At 35.3% G+C, this 23215-nt stretch overlaps 1 protein-coding gene across 1 annotated transcript in view; it reads left to right on the top strand.

Moving 5' to 3' along the window:
* TES (testin LIM domain protein) overlaps positions 1 to 23215 on the top strand; it is a 47348-nt gene that overhangs the window by 14765 nt on the left and 9368 nt on the right. Inside the window, exon 2 of the mRNA XM_011372398.2 lies at positions 12366 to 12451. Within this exon, the coding sequence (XP_011370700.1) occupies positions 12366 to 12451 (86 nt within the window). The remainder of the gene's footprint in view (positions 1 to 12365; positions 12452 to 23215) is intronic.

The raw sequence follows: 23215 nt of genomic DNA, 5'->3' as shown, positions 1-23215 counted from the left end.
TAGTGGAGTAGAGATGAGGGAACGAACGTGTCATTCTAACAGCAGAGACCAGCAACACTGGGAGCAAAGTCATCATGGCTAGACAAGGATAAGGAGGCCTCTGGGCCCCAGACATTTTCTTCATTCTTCCTATCATGTATTTCAGACTTGAGTATATGAGAGATGGGGAATTTTGTTTTCATAAGCAAAGGAAAAGATAAAAGCAATTTTATTAAGAATGATTAATAGGAGCTCTTTAATCACAGTAAATTATATTCTTGCCTAAGAAAGTTGGCAAACTGTATAAAAGTTGAAGGGTGTCTCTGTTTTTACATTCAAGTTTGGTTTCCAGTTTACTCCCCCTCCCCCCTTTTTTGGTACTGCAAGTCTTGGTAGAGGTTGGAAAATAGGCAGTGAACTAAAAATTTAAAACAATTTAAAATCTTGAATCAGAAATTAATCAAAATATAATTTTTCATGGGATTAGATTCACAGATTACACTAGGCTTCTAAGAGCCATGCGCTGAGAATTTATTGAGAAATGTAGTTTTTGTCTAGAATATTAATTTGTATGAACAAGATCTAAAAAAGCTCTTTAAGAGTATAATATGAATATATATTCATACATATTTGTGTGAATATATACATATAGGTAGATAAATAGACATGTACATGTACTGAGAGAGAATATATATGTATATTTCATATAATCTACCTTGGTCAGCTTCATTCCAAGATGATTAAAGAAGTCTCAGTAACACTTGCTTGTTTAGTAACTGCATATGATTCCTTGCTCCAGAGGGAAATTTAGTTATGAAAACAGCATGATCAAATGATCTCACCCTGAATATTGCATAATATCTTCCAGATCCAAATTATCTGCAAATCAACTCAGACCATACTTGAAATACCATATGTCTCCTACCTTTCTTTTTCTTTAAAGTTCTGACATTCAATACCCTTTTCTGGGTCAGAAAGGTCACCTGAAATGTTGCCAACCTATCTTGTTTTCTGAAATTACAAATATGGAGAAATTGATTTCATTCCCATTTCTTACTCCAAAATAAGCCAGGATAAGAAGATGTTTGGAGGCACAGGTCATAGGGATATAACTTCAGTATCTGAAGCCTATAGTTAAGGATATTTTTAAAGTCTTATTTTTCTATGACTAATGTTTCAGGAAAAATTTTTATGGTCATGTTTATTTTTTCAAAGAACCTTGATAGGTATTCCCAAAGCCTGTCTATATTTTTTCCGAATATAGTCTAGCCAGAGGACCTGTTTTCTTGGATACTGAAGAAGAAAAATTAATCTGTCATATCCGTGTATTGATGCTGACCAGCATGTGTTACTAAAATTATACAAAGTAGACAGTTTTGGGACTTGTGGGCTTATGAAAAACATGTGCTTTTAGGCACCAAGTGTTGTCTCTGCAAAGAATACCATATCACATTTGCTGTCGAAATAATTACATGCAACAGAACTGAATATTTTCCCTCAAAACTTAAATTTGTTTCCTATGTATACTTTATAAATTACTCTTGCAAACTGGATTCAGATGATACTGACTTATAAGAACCAATAATATATTATCTTTCTCTAATAATTATTTCCTATTCGGTGTTTAAAACACTGAGCAGATGACCATGTTGATTAACAAACTAAGGCGAAAACCTGAAACACGATTTGCAGTCATGATATAGAATTAAGATGTATCTTAGAGTTGTTCAATTCCTTCATTATCTAGATGAAGCCCAGAGAAGAAAAAAAATTACTTCTAAAATCACTGAACTTGGCAATGACACCTTGATACTAGATCACAATTTTCCTGACTCTCCTTCAATAATCCTACATTTTCACAGTTCTCTGTTTTGTTAGTTCCCTAGTATCTATAACCATGTAATTCTTTTTTTAATTGGGGAAGGGGTGTAATTGACATATTGCTGTGTAAGTCTTGATCATTTTACTTTCTAAATATCCAGGTTGCCTTAGCGGAGAAGCTTTCTGGGCTCCCCTTCCTCTCCAGCAGCCCTGCACACACCCTGGGTCTCTTTAACACCTTTCCTGTTCTTACCCCTCACCAACAATTCTTGGGCCCAGACATCTGGGCAGAAACTAACCTAGGAGATCTAGGTGTCCAAAAGGAATAGTCTTTGCTCTTGAGCAAAGGAGAAAGGACCCTGACTGACCACAGGGTGTGGTTTGTGATGAGGGCAAAGAGAAGGGAGGAGGTATAGTCACAGGAATTCTGGGTCCTGGACTTCTGGAAATCCTGAACACAAAGTGAAGGAGGGAGAGAAACTGGCTGAGCCCTTGGGACAGATGGAGTTCCAGATCTTGAACTGAGGCTAGAAAGCGTTGGGGAATCCAGCTTCTGTGACCTCTGCCCCAAAAGGTCTGGGAATAGGCCTTGAGAAACCATGCCTGGGGCAGCTCTGGCTCTGGAACATTGTAGAGTCGAATGAGTATGTTTTCCTTAATCTGGTATATGTTTGAGTTGTGACCAGGAGACTACCACATGCCTAGAGGCCTAAATTGGGGTGGAAAGAAGCAGAGGACATTTGCCTACTAGTAGAGATACGTCTGTGCTGGTGAGGTTTTATCATATAAATTGGCTTTAACAGGATTAGAGAACACAATAGTACCTAGATTATAATTCAGTCTGGAACAAGGCAATATACTAAACAATGAAAATAGTAGCCTGTGAACCACATATCTTTGTTCGAGTGGCATTGTGCTTTTTTATCCTAACAGATTGATAAAGAGGCTAAGAATGTGGAAGAAATTCCCATCCAATAATGTGGCATAAGTTAGAGATCCTCAATGCAGAGTATCAATTAAAGTTTTATAACAAATACTTATAGCTGTAAAATAATTTCTCTAAATGAATTTCCCAAGGAAAATAAGTATATTGCCATCTGAAACTCTCTAATCACTTTAGCTGGTAACAAAGATTTTGAAAACTAGGTCTCTTTTTTGCTTGGATGTTTATTTTTAATTAGAACTGTTTCCATTAGGTTGTAGCAGGAGAGTGTGTATCATATTGCCATGACCTCATTCCACCCTGTTTTATTTACTTGCTCTCTCTGAGATATTTTCAGAGCCCCCACTCGTTGTGTCTGAGCATTTGAAGATGAAAGTATGTGTGTTTGTAAAGGCGGGGAGGTACCCTTTTTTTAGATAGTCACAACTGTGCTGGATGAAACCTATATGGAGGTTGAGTTGGCCTTCCAGGCAAGCCAGGGGGTGGAGGAGTAGAGGGGAAGTGCTTTCAGAGCTTTCCACAGCAGGCTATAGAGCCATTTTTTCAAATTACCACTTTTCTCAGTCAGATCTCCTGCTCTCCCTGAAGGTTTTCCCCTCTAAGGTTTGGGTAGCATGGATGACAAGGGCTCTTGTCTCCTCACCCCACCCCCACTGCCTGGCTGGCTGGCTGATTTCTTTTCTTTTCTTTCTTTCTTTTTCTTTCTTTCTTTCTTTCTTTCTTTCTTTCTTTCTTTCTTTCTTTCTTTCTTTCTTTCTTTCTTTCTTTCTTTCTTTCTTTCTTTTCTTTCTTTCTTTCTTTCTTTCTTTCTTTCTTTCTTTCTTTCTTTCTTTCTTTCTTTCTTTCTTCTCTCTCTCTCTCTCTCTCTCTCTCTCTCTATTTATTTATTTTAATTAGTTTCAAGTATACAGTACACTGATTAGCCATTTATACAGTTTATAAAACGACCCCCCTAATTGCTCCTTCTCGCCTCTGGCTCTCCACCTAGCCAATATATTAATGCTAGCTGCATTCCCTATGCCATACTCCCTATCCCTGTTACCATCTATCTAATTTGTACTTCTTTAATCCTTTATCCTATTTTCCCAGCTCCGCAACCCCCAGTCCCCTCTGCCCACCCCCAAATTGTCCACTATATTTGTGAGTCTGTTTTTGATTAGTTTGTTCTTTTTGTTCCTTAGATTCCACATATGAGTGAAACCATATGGTATTTATCTTTATCTTATTTCACTCAGCATAATAATCTCTACGTCCATCCACGTCATTGCAAATGGTAGGATTTCATTTTTTTTATTGGCTGAGTAATACTCCATTGTATATATGAACCATAACTTTATCCAATCGTCTGTTGATGGGCATTTAGGTTGCTTCCATATCTTGGCTATTGTAAATTGTGCTGCCATGAATATTGGGGTACATAGATCTTTATGAATTATTGTTTTGGTTTTCTTTGGATAAATACCCAGAAGTGCAATTGCTGGGTCAAAAGGTATATCCATTTTTAATTTTTTGAGAAACCTCCAGACCGTTTTACATAGTGGCTGTACCAATTTGCTATCCTACCAACAATGTATGAGGATTCTTTTTTCTCCACATCTTCGCCAACACTTGTTCTTTGATTTATTGACGATAGCCATTCTGACAGAAGTGAGGTGATATCTCATTGTGGTTTTAATTTGCATTTCTCTGATGATTAGTGACCTTGAGCATCTTTTCATATGTCTATTGGCCATCTGTATTTCTTCTTTGGAGAAGTATCTGTTCAGGTGTTCTGTCCATTTTTTAATTGGATTGTTTGTTTTTTGTTGTTGTTGAGTTGTGTGAGTTCTTTATTTATTTTGGATATTAACCTCTTACCAAATGTATCATAAGCGAAAAACATTTTAGTTTAACATAGTCCCATTTGTTTATTTTTTCTCGTGTTTCCCTTGCCTGGGGAGATATATCTGAAAACAAATTACTGTTAGTAATATTAGAGAGTTTACCACCTATGTTTTCTTCTAGAAGTTTTATGGTTTTGGGTCTTACATTTAAGTCTTTAATCCATTTTGAGTCTATTCTTCTATACAGTGTAAGAAGGTGGTCTAGTTTCTTTCTTTTTTCTTTCTTTCTTTTATTTTTGCATATATTTGTCCAATTTTTCCAACACTATTTATTGAAGAGACTGTCTTTACCTCATTGTATATTCTTACCTCCTTTGTCATATATTAAGTGAGATATAGGCGTGGATTTATTTCTTGGCTCTCTTTTCTGTTCCATTGATAAATGTATCTGTTTTTATGCCAGTACCACATTGTTCTGATTATTGAAGCCTTGCAGTATAGTTTGATATCAGGTAGTGTGATACTTCCAACTTTGTTCTTTCTCAAGATTGTCGCCACTATTCAGGGTCTTTTATGGTTCCATAAAAATTTTAGGATTATTCTAGCTCTGAAAAACGCCATTGGTATTATGATTGGGATTGCACTGAATCTATAGATTGCTTTGGGTAGTATGGCCATTTGAATGATATTGATTATTCCTACCATTGAGCATGGTATATGCTTCATTTACTTGTATCTTCTTCAATTCCTTTTTTCCATGACTTACAAATTTCTGAGAATATGTCTTTTATCTCCTTGGTTAATTTGATTCCCAGGCATTTTATAGTTTTAGATACAATTGTAAATGGGATTGTTTTCTTAATTTCCCTTTCTGAAAGTTCATCACCGGTGTATAAGAATGCCACTGGCTTCTGAACATTTATTTTGTAACCTGCTACTTTACTGAATTCATTGATCAGATCTAGCAGCTTTTTGGTAGAATCTTTATGGTTCTCTATATATAGTATCATGTCATTGGCAAATAACGAGAGTTTTACTTCTTTTTCAATTCAGATGCCTTTTATTTCTCTTGTCTTATTGCTGTGGCTAAGACTTCCAATACAGTGTTGAAGAGGAATGGTGAAAGTGGGCAATCTTGTCTTGTTCCTGATCTTAAGGAAAACACTTTAGCCTTTCCCCATTGAGTATGATGTTGGCTTTAGGTTTGTCATATTTGGCCTTTAGTATGTTGAGGTATGTTCTCTTTATTCCCACTTTGCTGAGAGTTTTTGTTATAAATGGATACTGGATTTTGTTGAATGCTTTTTCTGCATCTATAGATATGATCGTGTGGTTTTTATCTTTCGATTTGTTAATGCGGTGTATCATATTAATTGATTTGCAGATATTATACCAACCTTGCATCCCAAGAATAAATCCAACTTGATCATGGCGTATGATATTTTTAATGTAATGCTGAATTCGATTTGCTAATATTTTGTTGAGGATATTTACATAAATGTTCATAGGAGATATCGGCTGATAGTTTTTGTTTGTTCCTTTGTTTGTTTTGGAATGTCTTTGTCTGATTTTGGAATCAAGGTAATGGTGGCCTCATAAAAGGAGTTAGGGAGCTTCCTTCTTGAATTTTTTGGAATAGTTTGAGAAGAATAAGTGTTAATTCTTCTTTGAATGTTTGGTAAAATTTGCCTATGAAACCATCTGGTCCAGGACTTTTGTTTTGTGGGAAGTTTTTAATTACTGATTCTGTTTCCTAGGTTGTAATCAGCCAGTTCAGATTTTCTGTTTCTTCTTAACTCAGTTTTAGGAGATTGTGTGTTTCCAGGAATGTGTCTATTTCTTCCAGTTGTCCCATTTGTTGGCATATAATTGCTCGTAGTGTTTTCTTATGATCCTTTGTATGTCTGTGGAGTCCATGTTTATTTCTCCTCTTTCATTTCTGATTTTATTTATTTGAATTCTTTCTCTTTTTTCCTTGATGAGTCTGGCTAAAGGTCTGTCAATTTTGTTTATCCTTTTAAAGAACCAGCTCATGGTTTCATTAATCTTTTGTTTTGTTTTTTATACTCTATTTTGTATTTCCGCTCTAATCTTTATTATTTCCTTCTCTCTATTCACTTTGGGCTTTGTTTGCTGTTCTTTTTCTAGTTTTTTTTAAGTGTAAGTTTAGATCGTTTATTTGAGGTTTTTCTTATATCTTGAAGTAGGCCTATATTGCTATGAATTTCAATCTTAGGATTGCTTTTGCTGTCTCCCATAGATTTTGAGTTGTCGTGTTTTTATTTTCATTTGTCTCTAGGTATCTTTGATTTCTTCCTTGATCTCATTAATAACCCATTTATTGTTTAGTAGCACGTTATTTAGCTCCAATGTATTTGTGTATTTTCTACTTTTTTTTTCTAGTAGTTGATTTCTAGTTTCATATCATTGTGATAAGAGAAGATGGTTGATATGATTTCAGTCTTCTTAAATTTATTGAGATTTGTTTTGTGTCCTAACCTGTGGTCTATCCTGGAAAATGTTCCATGTGCAATTGAGAATAATGTATAGTTTGCTGCTTTGGATTAAATGCTCTGAAAATAGCTGTTAAATCTATCTGGTCTAGTGTGTCTTTTAGGCCCATTATTTCCTTGTTGATTCTTTGCCTGGAAGATCTGTCCATTGGTGTCAATGGGGTGTTAAAATCTCCTACTATGAGTGTATTACTATTGATCTCTCCTTTTATGTCAATAATTGCTTTATATATGTAGGTGTTCCTAAGTTGGGTGCACATATGTTTACTAGGTTTCTGTCCTCTTGGTTTATTGATCCCTTTATCATTATGTAATATCCTTTTATTTGTCTTTTATTATAGCCTTTGTTTTAAAGTCTATTTTATCTGATATATCACTATTCCGGCTTTTTTTCATTTCCATTTACGTTGAAATATCTTTTCCCATCCCTTTACTGTTAGTCTGTTAGTGTTATTTGATCTGAAATGAGTCTCTTTTAGACAACGTATGCATAGGTCTTGTTTTCTTATCCATTTAGCTTCCCTATGTCTTTTGATTGGAGCATTTAATTTGTTTACATTTAAAGTGATTACTGATAGGTACATAGTTACTGCCATTTTATCATTCATATTTGTTATTTCTATTTTCTTTTTTACCCTTTCTCTTTTCATAGAAGTCCCTTTAACATTTCTTGTAATACTGGCTTGTTGGTGATGAATTGCTTAAGCTTTTTCCTGTTTGGGAAGCTCTTTATCTCACCTTCCATTTTAATCAAAAGCCTTGATGGGTAGAGTATTCGAGTTTTAGATTCTTGTTTTTCATAATTTTGAATATTTCTTGCCAGTCCCTTCTGGCCTGCAAAGTTTCCATTGAAAAATCAGCAGACATTCTTATGGGGGTGCCTTTGTAAGTAACTAGCTGCCTTTCTCTTGGTGCTTTTAAGATTCTCTTTGTCTTTGACCTTTGGCATTTTAATTAATGTATCCTGGTGTGGGTCTGTTTGAATTCCTCTTGTTTGGGACTCTTTGTGCTTCCTGAACTTGTATGTTTAATTCCTTTTCCAGATTAGGGAAGTTTTCTGTCAGTATTTCTTCAAATAGATTCTCGATCCCTTGCTCTCTTCTTCAGGCACCCCTTCGACCTGGATATTGTTACGCTTCATGTTGTCCCAGAGGTCTCTTAAACTATCTTCATTTTTTTAAATTCTTTTTTCTTTTTGTTGTTCTGATTGAGTCTATTCTGTTACCTTGTTTTCCAGTTCATTAATTTGATCTTCTGCTTTTTCCAATCCTATTGTTGAATCCTTCTAGTGTATTCCTCATTTCAGTTATTGTATTCTTCATTTCTGTCTGGTTCTTTTTTATGGTTTCTGTGTCCTTTTTTATGCTTAGTATTTCTCTGTTGATATTCTAATTGTGCTCATCCATTTTCCCAAAAAGTTCGTTGAGCATCCTATAACCATTATGATGAACTCTTCTCTCGTAGGTTGTTTGCCTCCATTTAATTTAGCTTATTTTTTGGAGTTCTATCCTGTTGTTTCATTTGTGGTGTGTTTCTTTGTTTTCTCATTTTATTAGCCTCTTTGTGTTTGTTTCTATGTGTCAGGAATATTTGTTTCGTCTCTCAGCCTTGGCCGGGTGGCCTAATGTGGGAGGTGTCCTGTGTGGCCCAGTGGCGCACTCTCCTGGATCACCTATGCCAGGGGCTCTGGACATAATCTTGTGTGGGTTGTGTGTGATCTTCTGTTGTCGCCAAGCCTTTATTGTTGTTGGAACATCAGCGGATGGGATTAATGGTCAGGCTGCCTGCTTGGCTTTTTTGTAGCATTTCCTCCTTACCAGCCTCATCCTATCTCTGGAAATGTATTTTCTGTTAAACCTGGTGGCCAAAGACATGGTATAAAATGCTTGAGATTTATTTCTTAGGAAATAAAAAAGGAAAAGAAAAGCGGGGCAAAACCCCACTCTGCCTACTATAAGGCTAGCCCTGTCACCCTTCAAATGTTCTAAGATGTCTTCATCTCCTGTTATGCCTTCTGCTGCCACAGGCCTTCACATATGATGTCTTTCCTCTGCCTTGAATGTGTTTCCCCCTCTCCTTGGCTGGGTTAGGTACTGCTCATCCTTTTGATCACAGTTCAGACATCACTTGTTCAAATGAGCTTTCCTAACCTCCTGACAGATTCAAATCTTCCCTTTATAAATTTAGCTCTCCAAAACTCATCTACATTTAAAGGTGTTGCAGGAGTCCTTTTCCTTGGAGCTGAAGTGAGCCAGAGAATCTTTTTGGAAGACTGAAGGCTCCCATTGGACATTCTTACAGAGGTCTAACCCAGCAGCTCAGTGGAACATGAGTCAGACACTGAGTTTTAGGTTAGTTTGCTGTTGGCTAGCTGTGCGACCAGAAGCAGATCACCTCCTCTGGATTTTAGTTTTCTAATCTCCTATTCTAGGGGATGCCTAGGCCTGTCCAGCACTAAGAATATCTGGGGCCCTTTAAAAGAGTAGGTGCTCATGGAATACTACCAGTTTTAATTCTAATAAATAATCTGGTAACTATTTTAAGAAGATAAAAAGCAGGTAGGAAAGAAACAACTTGTCCCTTTCCAAGGCTGACTGTAAATCAGCAGTGAGCTACACTAAGGCCTAAGTGAAAAACGTCTGCTGACTAATTGAAGTTCTTGTTACATTAGCTGAGCTTCCAAGTTTTATTTAGAAATGGAGAACAAGATGATATTGTTCCAGTATTTTTGTAGTATTTTGTTAAGCCCGATGTTGCTCAGACCAGGTGATTCAAATTTGAAGGCAGGCAAGAATTTGTTTAGGTGGCCATTTAACTTAGAGGCAGAAGCACAGTTAGTCCTAGTTATTATTTAAGCTAGCAAGTCTTTTTTTCAGGTATTACACATACTTATACACGTATAAGTTTGTATGTGTATCCACGTGTTCTGTGTCATGAGATAAAATGTATTTCTTACTGTAAATTATATACAAGAGATTTTAAAAGCAGTTGATTTAAGCTGAGTTACGTGGTTAACCCTTACCCATTTCCTGTTTAGAAAAGAAAGTGCAGGTCGCTGCCAGCATTAATTTTACATAAACAAGCTCTTTGAGGCCAAAGCAAATATGACTGGTTTTTAATGTGAAAATAAATAAAAACTGTTCTTGGAGTTATGTCTAAACAGAACTTGTCTCTAATTCTAATGTAACAGAAATGTATACAGAAATTGGATTCATCAAATGAATTTCTGGCTAACAACTATTCGAGAATGATGTTAGCATCATGCCTAGGAATGCAATGTTTTCTAGGATTTGACATTTTCAGCGATCAAGAATTACTGTATTTTGTAAATGGAAATACTACTACTAAAAACAGAATGCTATAAATAGAATGATGTCATTTCTTTCCAAAGACTCGATATATCTGAGTGATGCAAAAATAATAATAAAAGCAAGATATTTCTTGGTAAACTTTGGGGGGTAAGGTTAGAACTCTAATCTGCGAATTATCTCAGGGTGTAAAGGCTGCAGCCGCAAGTGTTGCCAGCAAGTATTCTTGGGGCAAATGGGAAATGGGTTAATAACATACTCTTAATTTTCATTTAGGATCAGAGTTTAGCAGGAGATGCATGGAACACAGTATCAAGAAAATCCATACACCAGGAGGATTCAGGATTGTTAACTCTCCTTAATGGAAAAACTAGAAAGAGCTCGAAAAAGAATACATCGTTTTAGATTTGCTGTTCATCTTACTACAGATATCGTAATGGAGAAAGCTTTACAAAAGACCAGAAAACTCAAATAGCCATCTCTATCTGTCTTTTGCTTAACTCACTTTATTTCTGTACTGTGAACTATGGTCATCAGTGACAAGGAAACAACTTGTTTCCTTGGAAAAAAAAAACTAGTGTAGTCTAGTGTTAAAATTATTTACAATTTAGAGAGTCATAATTCTTTTGAAAATTGGTAATGTAGACATTGTAAAGGCGATAATGTTTAGTTAATGTTGGACAGATTTTTATCACCATTAGAAAGCATGCTTGAGATAGTCTGACTTAAAATAACACGGCTTCTTCTAAGCAGCTGAGTGGACTAACTGATTCTGAATATGCCCTTCATTAGGGTAAGAGGATATGGTAATTATCTTCAGAAAAAAGGAAGGATTTCATTTAAACTTTAGGGCATGGTCAGGCTGATCTTTCAAGATGCAAGTTACAGTGTGGATTTGAATGCTTAGTGGCGAACACAGTTTGGTGAGGTTACAGAAGGTGCCACTGGGAAAATCTGCTTGTCTGGCTTGAACTATTACTCCAGGCACTAGCAGATAATGAATTTGTCTGTAGTCACTGATGTGATATTTAACACACAAAATAAGCTGGTCACTGGTGATTTGTCATTGTACTGATGCGAAGCTGGTTGGTTGTTTTTACTGTAATGTCAGTAGTTGGGTAAGAGCTTATATTGCCCTCTCATGTTCCTCCTTCCTGTGTACACTCTGTCCCCCCAACACCCTTCTCAGCCCTCTTCCCCTTGCTTATCAGGTCATGTCTTAGCACGCTCCCAAAAGTAATTATTCAATGTGGTAGGAAAAACATTGGTTTGCTATAATAAGGGCGGTAGTAATCCCCTAACCCCCACCCCATACATAAGAGCACAGACCTCAGAATCAGACAGATCTAAACTCAAATCTCTTCTCTACAATTTATTAACACTTTGATCTTAAGCATGTTTTATAGTTTCTCTGAATTTCAGTTGTCATCTCTAAAATGGAGAATAATATTCTACTTTATAAGCGTTTTATGAGGTTCTGTGAGATTTCCATGAAATAAGTTCCTTCCTCAATTCCTGGCATTTGATATATGTTGTTGCTATTATTATTTAATTTATCATAATATGGAATAATAATTTCATTGTAATGCCTAAAATCTTTCATATGTTCTTGTTTGCTGCAAAATACGTCATTTGGGTTTGCTTTCTAAGCTCCTTGCACCTGTATATACAGGGCATGTAGTAGCCAAAGCTATCAGTTCATGACTTTTTGTGCATTGCTATGTTTGTAGTCTTCTATGTAGTTGTATTCTGATGCTTTTCATGAAAAACAGTAAGAATGCAAAATATGTTATGTATGTACTTGTAGTCACCAATGATGCCTGGTGTCATCATTGACTAAACAATGTGATACTCGTAAAAGATTTGTTTGGAAGTTTTATCAACAGAAGTGGTAAGTGGAATTAAAAGTGCAATTTATTGAATTAAAAAAAATGTTTATATGTAATAATAAATCCACTTTTTTTTTTTTTTTTAACAGATGGGCTTAGGTCATGAACAAGGATTTGGAGCCCCCTGTTTAAAATGCAAAGAAAAATGTGAAGGATTTGAACTGCACTTCTGGAGGTAATGTTCTGAAAACTATGTTAGTGATTTCTACCCTTTAGCAGTGCTTCCTCACACAGTGGGCATCTTACAGCTTCTCTAGCCTGGGTGCTAGGTTGCAGGTCTGTGTTACATTCTTTTCTAAGAAATAAATAAAAAACAAAGCTATTATGTCTTCCTGTCATTAAATTTGAGCTAACTAGGCTACAGTAACTATATTTAGAATGGTTTGATTTATATGCTATCCTATAGATTTCCTGAGTCTAGAATACTAAATATGTCTCTTTTCTGAGTGACAAATAAGTTTGCAGTAATCTCTAGGACTTTATTAATTTAATTATTAGGTCTTTTCTTAAAAATTGTTAACTTTGCACATCTTCTCTATATATTTGCAATAAATAAATATGAATGATGAATTGAGCATTCATGTCCAAATTGTCAGGAAATAGACTAACATCTGGGTTTCTTTAAAATTTTCAGCTGTAAATTTACTGCTGAAAAATTTAGAAGCACTGGAATTTAAAATAATAATAATGATAAAATAATAATTCGTTGCCAGTATCTTGATTTGAATTAAGCGCCTATATATGAAGGACAAATGTTAGTGGATCAAAAATGTGAATTTTGTATAGATCTTATTTGAATGTTTTCTTTTTTATAAAGTAATATTGTATATCATATAAACCTAAATTGGTATTTAAAACCTGTTCTTAGGAAGAACATAAATGTTCATTAATGTCTGTCAACACAATAATGTAGTTCATAAGTCTTTTCAAAGCTAAAATCAGCACAGAATCATTCGAAGGAAAAAATAAAGCTACTCAAGTGTACATTATTAGGATGGCAAATACCTGTTAGAATGAATCTCACTTGAGAACCTCTTCTGTACTTCTTTCCATAGGAAACTCTCTAGAATAAGAAAATCTCATCAGCTATTGCTTGTGTCCAGGATAAGTTAAAGGAGAATGTTAAAAAAAAAAAAAAAAAGATGAGAAATATCAGGCCCTTTTTTATTCCCCTATGTCCTTTTAAAGCTAGCTTATTTAGTAAGTTTTAGGAAACAAAGACAGTTGTTTTAAATAGTGAAGGCACTAGAAACCTCAGCCCTCCCAAAAATGATGATGTAGGGAGCTAAAATTTTCCAGGGAGTTTTTTTAATTATAAGACTTTTATAGCTCTTCCTTGTGCTATATCTTCAATAGATATAGCAGTTAGGCAATATATCTATCATGTTTTAGAAAATTAAAGTCACTAGATACAAAATAGTTTTCATGGATTAGAATATTTCAGCAGTTATTATGTGCACTACTCTCTGTTTTGCTCGTAGGGGCTTTGTGGAGAGCTGCACTGCCCTCTGGTGGCCAGAGTTATTACTTTACAGTCCTAATTAAGTCTTTTTAGTTGGTAATAATAGTTGCCAAAAACTGCTATGAAATTTTTAAAGCTCATTCCTAAGTGATAGCATCTTTTTCCTAAAGCAGAGGGCTAGTGTATAGTAATTTTTGTTTGCTGTATATTATTTTTCTATTGCAGGTCACTATAATCTGATATTTTGAGATAAAAATATGTCAGACAAGAGTAGATCTCTGAGGCATGAAAAACACTTTTAAAAATTTTTTTTTCACACAGAGTCATTTACTTGCCTGGGTATAGTCTGAGGATGTGTTAAGAGCCATGAAAGACTAGGGCTTCCAATCCAGCTTGTGTCCATCCACATGGTATCAGTTAGTAGTTCTGTCTTCCTGGCAGGAGTCCAGACACATTTTTCTAAGGATTCTTGATAATTCCCTAACTTTTCTACCATAACTGGAAGGCTTTGAGGGCAGGTGCCTTTGACCTCTAGATGAGCCATTTTTCAGTAGTCTTTGAAGTAAAATGTTCTAGGCAGGTTGTCCTGAGTGGAACGAAGATTCAAAGTTTAGTCTAAGGCCACAGAGCTGCTGTGATTTAAATGAACATGGGGTCCCAGGAACCTGCCCACTCAGCCTCCTTTTCCATCTTCATGATGATCTTTGACTTCTAGGACGCCTAGGGCCTCATGAAGTACAACGTGAAAGAGCTAAATTATTCTCCACTTTATACCAGTCTGTCCTTACACACGGCCACAAGAATGGTCTTCTGAAAGTGGATACTATTATATACTTCCCAATAGCTTAAGAGTTGTCGGTACTATCCCGGTAGACTTGATCCTTTAGGCCAAATCTTTGGCCTTTTATGTTAAACCTCAGTGTCTGGCCTCAGCCTCTTCTCCAGCCTCCTCTTCCAGTTCCCTTCCAAGCAGCTTGTGCTCCAAACAGCTTGGATGCATGCTGCTGCCTGAAATTTCTGTGCCTTGTTGCATGTTTCTTTGCCTGGAAAGACCCTACATCTCACCACCATGAAACAAAAAGTCTTTCCTATTCTTCACATCTCAGCTCAAGCACTACCTCAGAGAAGTCCTTGTCTCTGATATTAGTCTACTAAGTCTTCTGTAACAAAATACAATAGACTGTGTGACTTAAACAACAGAAGTTTATTGTCTTACAATTATGGAAGCTAAAAGTTCAAGATCTGGGTGCCAGCATGGTTGGGTGAGGAACCTCTTTCTGGTTCGTAGATGGCTGCCTTCTTGCTACATGCTGACATGGCCTTTCCTCACTGTGTCCGCACACATGGAAACCAAGATACCTCTCCCTCTCTCTCTTTCTCTCCCTCCCTCTCTCTCCCCCGCCTCCCCCCCCCTCTCATTATAAGACCACCAGTCCTATTAGATTAATACCCATCCTTATGACCTCAGGTAATATTAATTAACCCCTAAAAGCTCTGTCTCCAAATATAGTCACATTGGGGGCTAGGACTTCAACATAAGATTTGGGGGTGGGGAACATAGTTCAGTCCATAGCACCCTTTTCCTCTGTGTCCACAATACCCCCTAGTAAAGTTGAGTGATCATATTTTTCCCCTTAATACTTTGAACACTTGTAGGAAGCCAGGAAATAGTCAGACCTGATTAGTCATCACTTGATCTCCTGCTGGTACCTTCCATTGCTGGGGGCAGGTAGCCCACTTCTCAGTCCTTAGGGGTCCGCCTCCTAGGGCGCAGAAAGGGTAATGAAGGGCATTAATGGATCTGGAGAGTGAAAGGAAGAGATCCAGCAGGCATGAGTTCTTTCAAGGTGTGTCACAACAGTTGGAAAAGCTAAAAATGAATTCTTAGCTTATGGAAGTTTAGAGAAGAACTTGTCACTTAGTTAGCCACACCTCATTTTACAGATTAAAGGAGTAAAACCCAAGAAAGTTAAAATGACTCATTTGAGCTTATGAATTATTAATAAGAAATATGATTTATGAACATTTTCTATGTGTTACATACCAATAAGCACATGTAATAGTTTTTTATTGCTACCTAAAAAATTACTACAGATTTAGCAGGCTAAAAGAACACCTATTAATTTAACATCCATTTATGCTTTAGGTCAGAAGTTTGGGCAGGCTTATCTGCATTCTCTGCTTAGGGTCTCAAAGGGCTGAAATCAAGGTGTTGGCCAGATTGGGCTCTTATCTTGAAACTCTGGGGAGAATCTACTTCCAGGCTCACTCCTGATGTTGGTAGAATTGATTTCCTTGTGGGCGTAGGCCTGAAATCCCTGTTTCCTTGCTGACTGTCAGCCAGGGGCTGCTCTCAGCTTCTAGAAGCCTCTCACATTCCTTTACAGATGGCCACCTCCATCTTCAAAGCCAACAATAGTGCTTAGAATCTTTTCTGCACATAAAATCTCTCTGACTTACTCTCCTGCTCCCAGCCAGAGAAAACTCATTGCTTTTTAAGGGCTTGTGTGATTAGATGAGGCAATTTTGGATAATCTCCCCTGTGTCATATAAAGTAATATAATCATGAAAGTAACACCAGAGGATGAAGGCGATAGAGACTGTCTTAAAATTCTGCTTACCACAGCATTTTATGTACCTGATTGTACTTAATCCTCATAATACTTTGAGATAAGTGGTAGTTTTCTCATTTTATATATGAGAAATCAAAGACTTGGAAAAGTTAAGTAAGTTACCAAAGGCATGGTTTAAAGATGGCAGAGCTAGAATTTGGAACAAAGCTTGTCACCACTTTCTTTATCACCACTACCTTTCTACATGGCAGAGCAGAAACTAGAGCCCATGCTTACACTCTCATGACCCATGACCTTCAGACTGTACGAGGCTGTCTTCTCTAAAGTGTGGTGTCTTTGTGACATAGACATCTTTGTGAACGGTGGGGTCCTTTAACTATGAATTCCCCTTCCTCAATGCACCAATGATTACAAGACTCGAGAAGAGTAAAAGATTGAGGATGCCTGACATTTACTAAATAAAAACTTCTACCTTCTGAGCATATATGCAAGTAATATTTAGAGATAACAAATATTTATGAAATGCAACACATAAACCCAAGATTTCAAGAAGTTTATAGCCAGTTATTTCATATTGAAAGTGTAATAATATTATTGGACCATTTATCGTATACATAATAGAATTAATATTTTATCTTTGATAAATCCTTCCAATAAAACAGTTGTATTTTACAAGAAAAGTGTTACTCGGTTATAGCATACATTTGTTCAGAGAATTTCTGACTGGTTTAGAGCTGGCTGAAACTAAAAATTCCCTACCATAAATGGATTAATGCCTGTGTTGAATTCTATAACAGAGGACCATGCTTGAGTCCATATTTGTGTATCCCTGGAATAAAAGAACAGCTTCCAACCCTTTTAAAATTATGGTTTGTAGCAGCGCCGTGACCGTGCCTTTAAATCACTGCGAATGCTGGCAGCATGTCAAAGCACTCCAGTTGCAACTACTTGCTTGGAAAAATAACAGTTTTTACAAACAAGGATACAGAAAACATTTCTCTTTTGGGAAGATAAAGGATGGTTTTTTGACTGCCCTCAGCTCAAAACTGTAAATTTGTATGTCTTTCTGAGGCAATGCTTTTGGTAAATTTTGATGCTGTCTTGGAATTAACACAAGAATTCTGAAGTTGTAATGTAAAATTGTGAGTATACAGTTTTGATTTGTCATGCATATTAACCTTTATATGTGTCTGTGTTAACATGCTAAACTTTTTAGTACAAATAACTCTTCTCCTCCAAACCTTAGAGTTTTCCAGTCTACCAATCTACCTTCACAACTTTTAAAGTCATAAAAAAACACTGTTTTAAACTAAATTCTGAATCCTCCCCTTCTTTTTTTCTCCACATAACTTTTATTAACATCCCATGTAGAATTTGGGAATAATTGCCCTTTAGGACAGTTCAGAAGATTTAAAGATTTGGCCACTGTGCTTAGGTATGGGGATTGATTTATATACTCCTGAAAAACTGCTGTCAAATTGGTTTAACTCAAATGAATTTAATTAGCATTAACTATTCAAGTCTACATATATCATCAGAAATTATTTATGAATCATCTGAGGAAAGATACTATACCAACCTTAACAAACGTAGCCCCTAGCCCATGGGTACTGTGCTCGCCCATGTCCTGTTTTTATTTTTGTTTTTATTTAGCATAAACCACTTTTTTAAAGTCCTTTATTTTCTTAAGAAGGATAGAATCTGAGTTATAAACTAAAATTAAATACGTGATACATGTCCCACTCATTCTCATGCCTTCTTTTGGATACCAAGATAGCAGTATCCATTTATCCCCCAATTCCTCAATAAGGTTTTCCTTTAATGAGTTTACCGGATGTCTTCCAAATGACTTTAAAAGTTCTTAAAAGATATTTCTACAAATAAAATTTTCCAGTTTAAATATAAAGCACTGTTGAAAAGGATTTAAAACATTTTTTTTTTTTTTTACACTAGATTAGTAGTAAATACTACACATCTCCACAATGGATAGCTCTTAGCTCCTGGCCCAGATTTTACAGGTTTCTTTCTTGTGTCGTGGTTTGTAGCTGTCTGTTTATATTGTATAAATGGCGCTCCAAGTAAAGGGTCTGGAGAGTATGTGGTCATTCCAGCTGCTTCAGTGTTGACAGCTCTAGCTGAAAGAACCATTCCACCTTTCTCGAGTCACAGTCTTGCCAGGTGCTGTGTGACTGCAGGTCACCCTGTGGGAGGAAGGATGCAGATAAGGCTTATAATATATCTGTGATTTTAAAAAGTATAATGAATCAATCATAGGTTTCCCCATTCAGAAAACTAATAATTGAGCACAGTATGACTCCTTTAGTTCCTACTTTTCCCTCATCACTGCTGTTATTGGTGTACTATTTTAACCTGATGCTTACTTGCTTAATAAAGGTATGTTGGGTGAGTGCAGGGGTGGGTAGAGAAAACAGATTTTCTCAGAATGTGAATCTTCCAAAAATAGCCAAAACAGTAAAAAAATGTGTAGAGGTGGCTCTTATATCATTGGTTAATATACCTTTTTATGTATAACACTTTCATAGTAAATATAATTTATAACCATTCTATAGTTTGTCATAGTTTATGCTTTAACAACCAGCAGGCTTTATTTCACTTACTCTTTTACTATTTATCTTTCAAATTCTAAAGCTCTAACTCCCCTTATTTTGTGGGGTACATGTTGTACTGGTGTAGAATGGTATAATCAACATGTCCAAGGAAGTCTAGTTTTCATCATACATCCTTATAACATAACTACTTCCTTCTTTAGTTAATCACTTTGCTAATTATTAGGATGCATGCCATAGTTCACAACATAAGGATCTCTTTATATTAAGAACTAAATTTCTACCCCACCTCTTTCCCTTCAGGAAGGTATGATTTTAAACTTGATCCAAAGCAGTGTGATAGTTTTATGACTAATTATGTTGTTTTTGTTAACCAAAGAACAAAAATAAAGAGAACATATTGTTGTAGAATAATATGCTCCTTTCCACTAGATGGGGCATGAGATAACCAGATGTAAGAGTCTTTTATTGCTAAACCAGAATATGCACTATTCAACAAATTCTTACCAAATAAAGATTTCTGACCAGTTTATGTACAAGTAGTTTACCTTCCCCACCCCTCATATCTCTGCATTTCTGACTCTCTGTCTATCTGTCTCTTTGTGAAATTCTACACATCAGATCTAATATTTTCAAAACTCACCTTAAGAAAACTCAAAACATAAAAATCTATAATTATTTAATAATTGGTTATTTGACAAAGAGATTCATTTAAGAATTTTTAGTTTGTTTCTTTTAATTTTCCAATGTAGAGAAATCCAATTATATTAATTTCAAATTCAGAAAACTTATTGAACGCCTACTGATGGTAATACATTGCATTTTTATGTGATTAGTCATAGCACCTGTGAATAACAACAGGTTAGTTTCTTTCTTTCTGATGACTCCTTGATTTTTCTTTACTGCTCTGATTAGTACCCACAGGACAGCATGAGTGAAGTGATGATAGGAAGGTCGCTTTCTTACTTCGGATCCTAAAATGAATGCACAGAGTATGATATATGCTGAGTATTTGTGGGGTTTTTTCCCAGAAAACATATCTAAAACTTTGTAGTTCCCTTCTGTGGCTAAAATAAATTAACAAAACATAATCAGAAGATATTTTGAAATATATTGAATACTCTTTCTGCATCTAATGAAAAACAAAAAATTTACTTTATCAGTTTCTGCTATTTTTGTTTTCCTTGCTTATAATTTAGGTTTATTCTGTATTTTTCCTAACTTCTGAAATTGAACACTTAGCTTTTTAATCCTCTCTACTCTCTCTAATTTGAGCATTTAAGCTATAAATTTACTCCTAAGCATCCCATTAGTTATGTTCTACAGGTTTCAAGAAGTTTTGTTTTCAGTTTTTTCCTAAAATATTTTTTGCATCTATTTTGATTGTTTCTTTCAACATTAAATTTTTTAGCTTTTTTTAAAAGAAGTATTTTCTAATTGCTTTTTTGTTGTTGATTTTTAACGTAATTGCATTCTGTTCAGATACTGTGATTGATGATCAGTACTTGGGCATTCCTTGAGAATTGTTCTATAGCATAGTATGTGTTCAATTTTTCCAAATGTTTCAAAGAATCATAAAAAGAATGTGTGTTTTCTCATCACCGGATGTGGTATTTCTATGTCTGTTAGATAAAGCTAATTAATTGTGTTATTCAAATCTGTTTTTCTGATCTTTTTAGCCTCATCATAATGATGGGTTTTTCCATTTATTTTTTATAGTTCTAATATTTTTGTTTATATGTTTTGAATTTAGTTATTAGGCTGTATTAAGTTTAGAATGGTTATGTCATAGAGGTGTTTTTAAACTTTTATCACTATGTAGTGACTTTATATAACACTTACTAAAAGAAAAAGTATTAAAGTCCAAGTTATATGATATTAACATAGGTATCTAACTTATTTTTTGCTGGTATTTGCTTGTGTTATCTTCTTGCATCCTTATACTTCATCTTTTCTGTTTCCTTAAATTGTAAGTATATGCTCTTTCACAAATAGCATTTAGTTGTATTATCCAGTGAAAGACTTTGGCTTTTAACTGGAGAATTGAGTCCATTTATTGTGACTGTTGATATATTTGGATTATATCAGCATCATAATTAGTGCTTTCTACATGTTCTAATTTCCTGTTTTTTTCTCCTTATTTCCTTCTGTTCGACTACTTGCATCTCGTATATTCATTTCATTTTCTCTCTATTCATTTAGAAATTATATATAATATTTGTCTCTTTAGTTATCTAGATATTTTTAACACGTGTAATTAACATCTAATTTTAATCTATGTCTTTAATATCTTTCTGACAATGTAAGGATATTAGAATGTTTTTTAAAACTCTCAGATTCTCCCTTCTGAATTATATGCTGTTGTTGCCTTGAATTTGGGGTTTTTTTTAACACCACAGTCTCTTTACTTCCAGTTTCCCCTTATCTTTTCCAGCTTCTGCTCCTCTGCCAGACTTCTTCCTCAGTCCTCGCCTTTCCTTCTGTTCTTCCCCCAGAAAGTGAAGGTGATCTGTTCAACTTGTATGTATATTTAAAGTATTTTAAAATATTTAAAAATATTTTCTAGTTTTTAACACTAGCTCTATATATCTTACAGTCTACTTGAGTTCTTTACCCTGTCTCATAGACATTTCAAACTTATCAATAGTTAGGTTTTGGAGAACTTTAATCAGCCTTTTCCCTGCATACCTCAGACCTGTTCTTCTTTTGCATTTACTATCGTAATAAATTATATTCCTTCTACCAACTTACTCACCCCAGAAACCGGAATTTGTTTTGCGACATTAGTTTTTGACAAACTGGACTTTCTCTTCACCATCACTACATTCAAATCAGCCACAAAGTTTAGTCAGTTTTACATTCAAAGAGATCTTAAATCTGTTTCATTCTTTTCATCTCCATGGTCAAATGCTCTAGTTCAAGCTATAATGCATCTTACCTGGACGACAGCAATAACTATTCAAGATGTAAAATCATTTCACTTTGAAGTAGAAATAGAATCTCTGTTACTTAGAATCATGCCATTGCAAACTGGATGTACCATTGACATGTTAATTGGTCTCCCTACTTGTAATTATGTCTCTCTCGTCTTCTTTCCACATGGCAGGTATTACAGTTTTTGAAAATGATGAATCTAATTATGTAATTCCATTACCTAAAAGCCTCTAGTACCTCCTCATTGCTCTTATAATGAAGGCCAGATTTCTTAATATATCCTACAAGTCCTTGCATAAATCTCATGGCTGCCTCCCCCATTCTTGTCACTGCCCCATTTCTTACTTCAGTGCAGCCATCCCAGCCTTCTCCAATCATGGAACCTAAAGGAACAATCTCTTTACTCTTTCTACCAAGAATGTTTGGAGGCTTTTTTTCTCCTTCTTTCCCCCTTCCTAAATATACACATGTACCATGTTCACACCTATGTTTTCCACATTCTTCAGCTCTCAACCTAAATGTCGCTTTCCTATTGAGTAATGTTCTTAAGGAATCCTTTACTCATCAGTTCCAAGTCAAATTTATACCCTTTCAAGGTATCCTGTACTTTTTTTTCTTATCATAAATACAGTTATAGGGACATATGTGTATTTAATGTCTGTCTCTCCGTCAGGTGGTAAGTTCTAGAAGGTCAGAGACTGGGCCTATTTTTTTTCACCAGTATGTCCTAGTATTAAGTACATTGCTTGTCACCTGGACACATATATGTTGCATAAATGAATGAGTGATTATATGCTAGACCAGATCGGGGGAGAGGCCAGTGTTCTTTAAGTATAAGAGCAGAGACTTTCATTTATCTGTTTTTGTATACATAGTGGAGCACATGATAGGTGATCACTAAGTTCGAAGAAATAAGGGAAGGGGAAGAGAAAGGAGAAAGGAAATGGGAAATGAGAAAGGAGAGGAAAGGAAATTGGAAAGGGGACAGAGAAGGTTAACCTAAATCTAGAATTATAGTCATTGATGAGAAAAGTTATATCAATTTCCCTATATCTCACTAAAAAAAAACAACAAAAAACTTGAATAATGGCTATGAAATGTGATTATGCAATAAAATAAGAATCTCCTGCTATATTAGTTGTTTGCTGGTTTTGTTTGTTTGTTTGTTTGTTTAATTTATTTAAAAGAATGAGGAATGCCAGATGGAGTTACTCTCAGAATGCCTCCTTGAGCATGTATTTTTAAATTAAAACCTAACTTTTTCAAAGTCTTATAAAGTGAAGGTATATTTTCACACACCTTTGCTTAAATTTATAGATAGCTACTTAGTACTCCCCCCCAAAAGATTTGTCTTTGCATACCATTAAGTAGAATATGTATAGAAGTATTTTATGAATTCTAAA

Source organism: Pteropus vampyrus, unplaced genomic scaffold (genome assembly GCF_000151845.1).
Source record: "Pteropus vampyrus isolate Shadow unplaced genomic scaffold, Pvam_2.0 Scaffold206, whole genome shotgun sequence".
NCBI lineage: Eukaryota > Metazoa > Chordata > Mammalia > Chiroptera > Pteropodidae > Pteropus > Pteropus vampyrus.
Note: the sequence above shows the minus strand (reverse complement) of the source record. Positions and strands in the feature narration are given on the sequence as shown.